Source organism: Seriola lalandi, unplaced genomic scaffold, assembly GCF_002814215.2.
Source record: "Seriola lalandi dorsalis isolate HSWRI2012SDOR001 ecotype SW California unplaced genomic scaffold, Sedor1 jcf7180002054958, whole genome shotgun sequence".
Classification (NCBI taxonomy): domain Eukaryota; kingdom Metazoa; phylum Chordata; class Actinopteri; order Carangiformes; family Carangidae; genus Seriola; species Seriola lalandi.
Window position 1 is genome coordinate 176,403 of NW_019525509.1, and position 1,902 is coordinate 178,304.

General features: G+C 38.8%; 1 protein-coding gene across 1 annotated transcript in view; it reads left to right on the forward strand.

The window, feature by feature from the left end:
• Positions 1-552: 552 nt before the first annotated feature.
• Positions 553-1,902, forward strand: part of LOC111645873 (trace amine-associated receptor 13c-like) — a 7,268-nt gene continuing 5,918 nt past the window's right edge. The window contains exons 1-2 of the mRNA XM_087170754.1: positions 553-722; positions 1,264-1,897. Coding sequence (XP_087026880.1) covers positions 553-722; positions 1,264-1,897 — 804 coding nt within the window. The remainder of the gene's footprint in view (positions 723-1,263; positions 1,898-1,902) is intronic.

Genomic DNA, 1,902 nt, shown 5'->3' on the forward strand with positions numbered 1-1,902 from the left:
ATCTCTTAAACCACTTCAGTTCTGCTCAAACCTATCAAATGTTTATTAGTTTTTGGGATTTTAACCCTTTAAATGCCAGTTTGAAGACATGTTGCCTCTTGTTTTATTAAAAAAAACAACACAGAATATGAGATATTTCCCACATAATACATGATGGAGGGATGTGACATTGTTTTACATCAGAGTCTTTTATATCAAGACATTTCTCAAAACCAGAGTATGATCAGGGTGACTTTTGAACACTGGAAATAAATCATGTACTCATCCCGGCAGTAGCCCCCGTGGCACTCAAAATTTCCCTGGAATTTTCTAGTTATTATTCGAATTATCATTTTATGTGATTTATCATAATATATGATGACCTGAAATAAAAGCCATGCTTTGCAACTGTTAGTTCAGAGAACTGGTAACTTTTTTATTAGTATGAGATACTCAGCCTAGATGAATTTTGAATGTGGGAGGGGAGGAAGGAAAGATATAAATCAGCTGTATGACCAAGAGCTTTACTGAGAGAGCTGTCAGAGCTCAGCAGCTTCTCCTCTCTCTCTGAATATGGAGGCCCTGGAGGAAGATGAACTCTGCTTTCCTCAGCTCAACAACTCCTGCAGGAAGACGATGCACTCTTACTTGGAAGCCACACTGATTTACAGTCTGCTGTCCTTCATCACTCTGCTCACTGTGGTTCTGAACCTGCTGGTCATCATCTCTATCTCCCACTTCAGGCAGAGATGATATTTCTCTGCATGACCTAAAAATATTTTATTTGTATCCAGTTAGAAACATGATGAAATGGCTTTGAGCGAGGCATTATTTTGTTTGCTAATGAAAACATTTGCAGAATAGAACATACAGACAGTAGTTTTATCTTCATGTTTAACATATAAGTATGTGTAGAACACAAGCTTATATGTTTATCATTGTTACTTTGAAAGCTAATGATCAGTATGATTATGGGGATTTTGAGATAGTCAGCAAACACACTATTGAAAAAATGATTGCTAATGATTTGTCACATATCTGGCTGCTGTACATCCACTAACCTTCTCCTCTAGGATCAAAATGATACGTAGAAATATACATAGATGTTTTCTTGTTTCAGCCTTTGATGAATGCATACTGGATATTTGAAAGTGCTTATATGACTGATGCTGTGATATAGCTTCAGTACAGGTCATACATTTAGTATTATAACTTTGAATAACACTTATTTCTACAACTGCTAGATCTAACATTGTGTTCATTGTTGATATTCTCTCATTTCAGGCAGCTCCACACCACCACCAACCTCCTCCTCCTCTCTCTGGCTGTCGCAGACTTCCTTGTTGGTCTCCTGCAGATGCCAGGTGAAATCCTCCTTTTCCCAGGCTGCTGGATCCTTGGTGACTTTATGTGTGTTGTGAATTACTTTTTAGGTTACCTCACTGTTGGTGTTTCAGTAGGAAGCATGGTGCTCATATCAATTGACCGCTATATGGCAATTTGTGACTCCATGTTTTACAACACCAAAGTCACTCTGAGAAGAGTTCAATACTGTGTTTATCTGTGTTGGATATTTTCTGCTGTTCACAGCACTTGGATACTGAGGGAGTTCTTAAAACAACCCGACAGGTATAACACCTGTTATGGAGAGTGTGTAGTCGTACTTACTTATCTTGAAACAGCTACAGATCTTCTTTTTGCATTTTTAGGCCCCATTGTTGTCATCACAATTTTGTATCTGAGAGTATTTGTGGTGGCTGTGTCTCAGGCTCGTGCCATGCGCTCTCACATTGCAGCTGTCACACTGCAGCGTTCAGAGACTGTGAAAGCTAAGAAATCTGAATTGAAAGCAGCCAGGACTCTTGGTGTCGTTATAGTTGCATTTCTTCTGTGCAACAGCCCATATTATTGTTTCATTGTTGC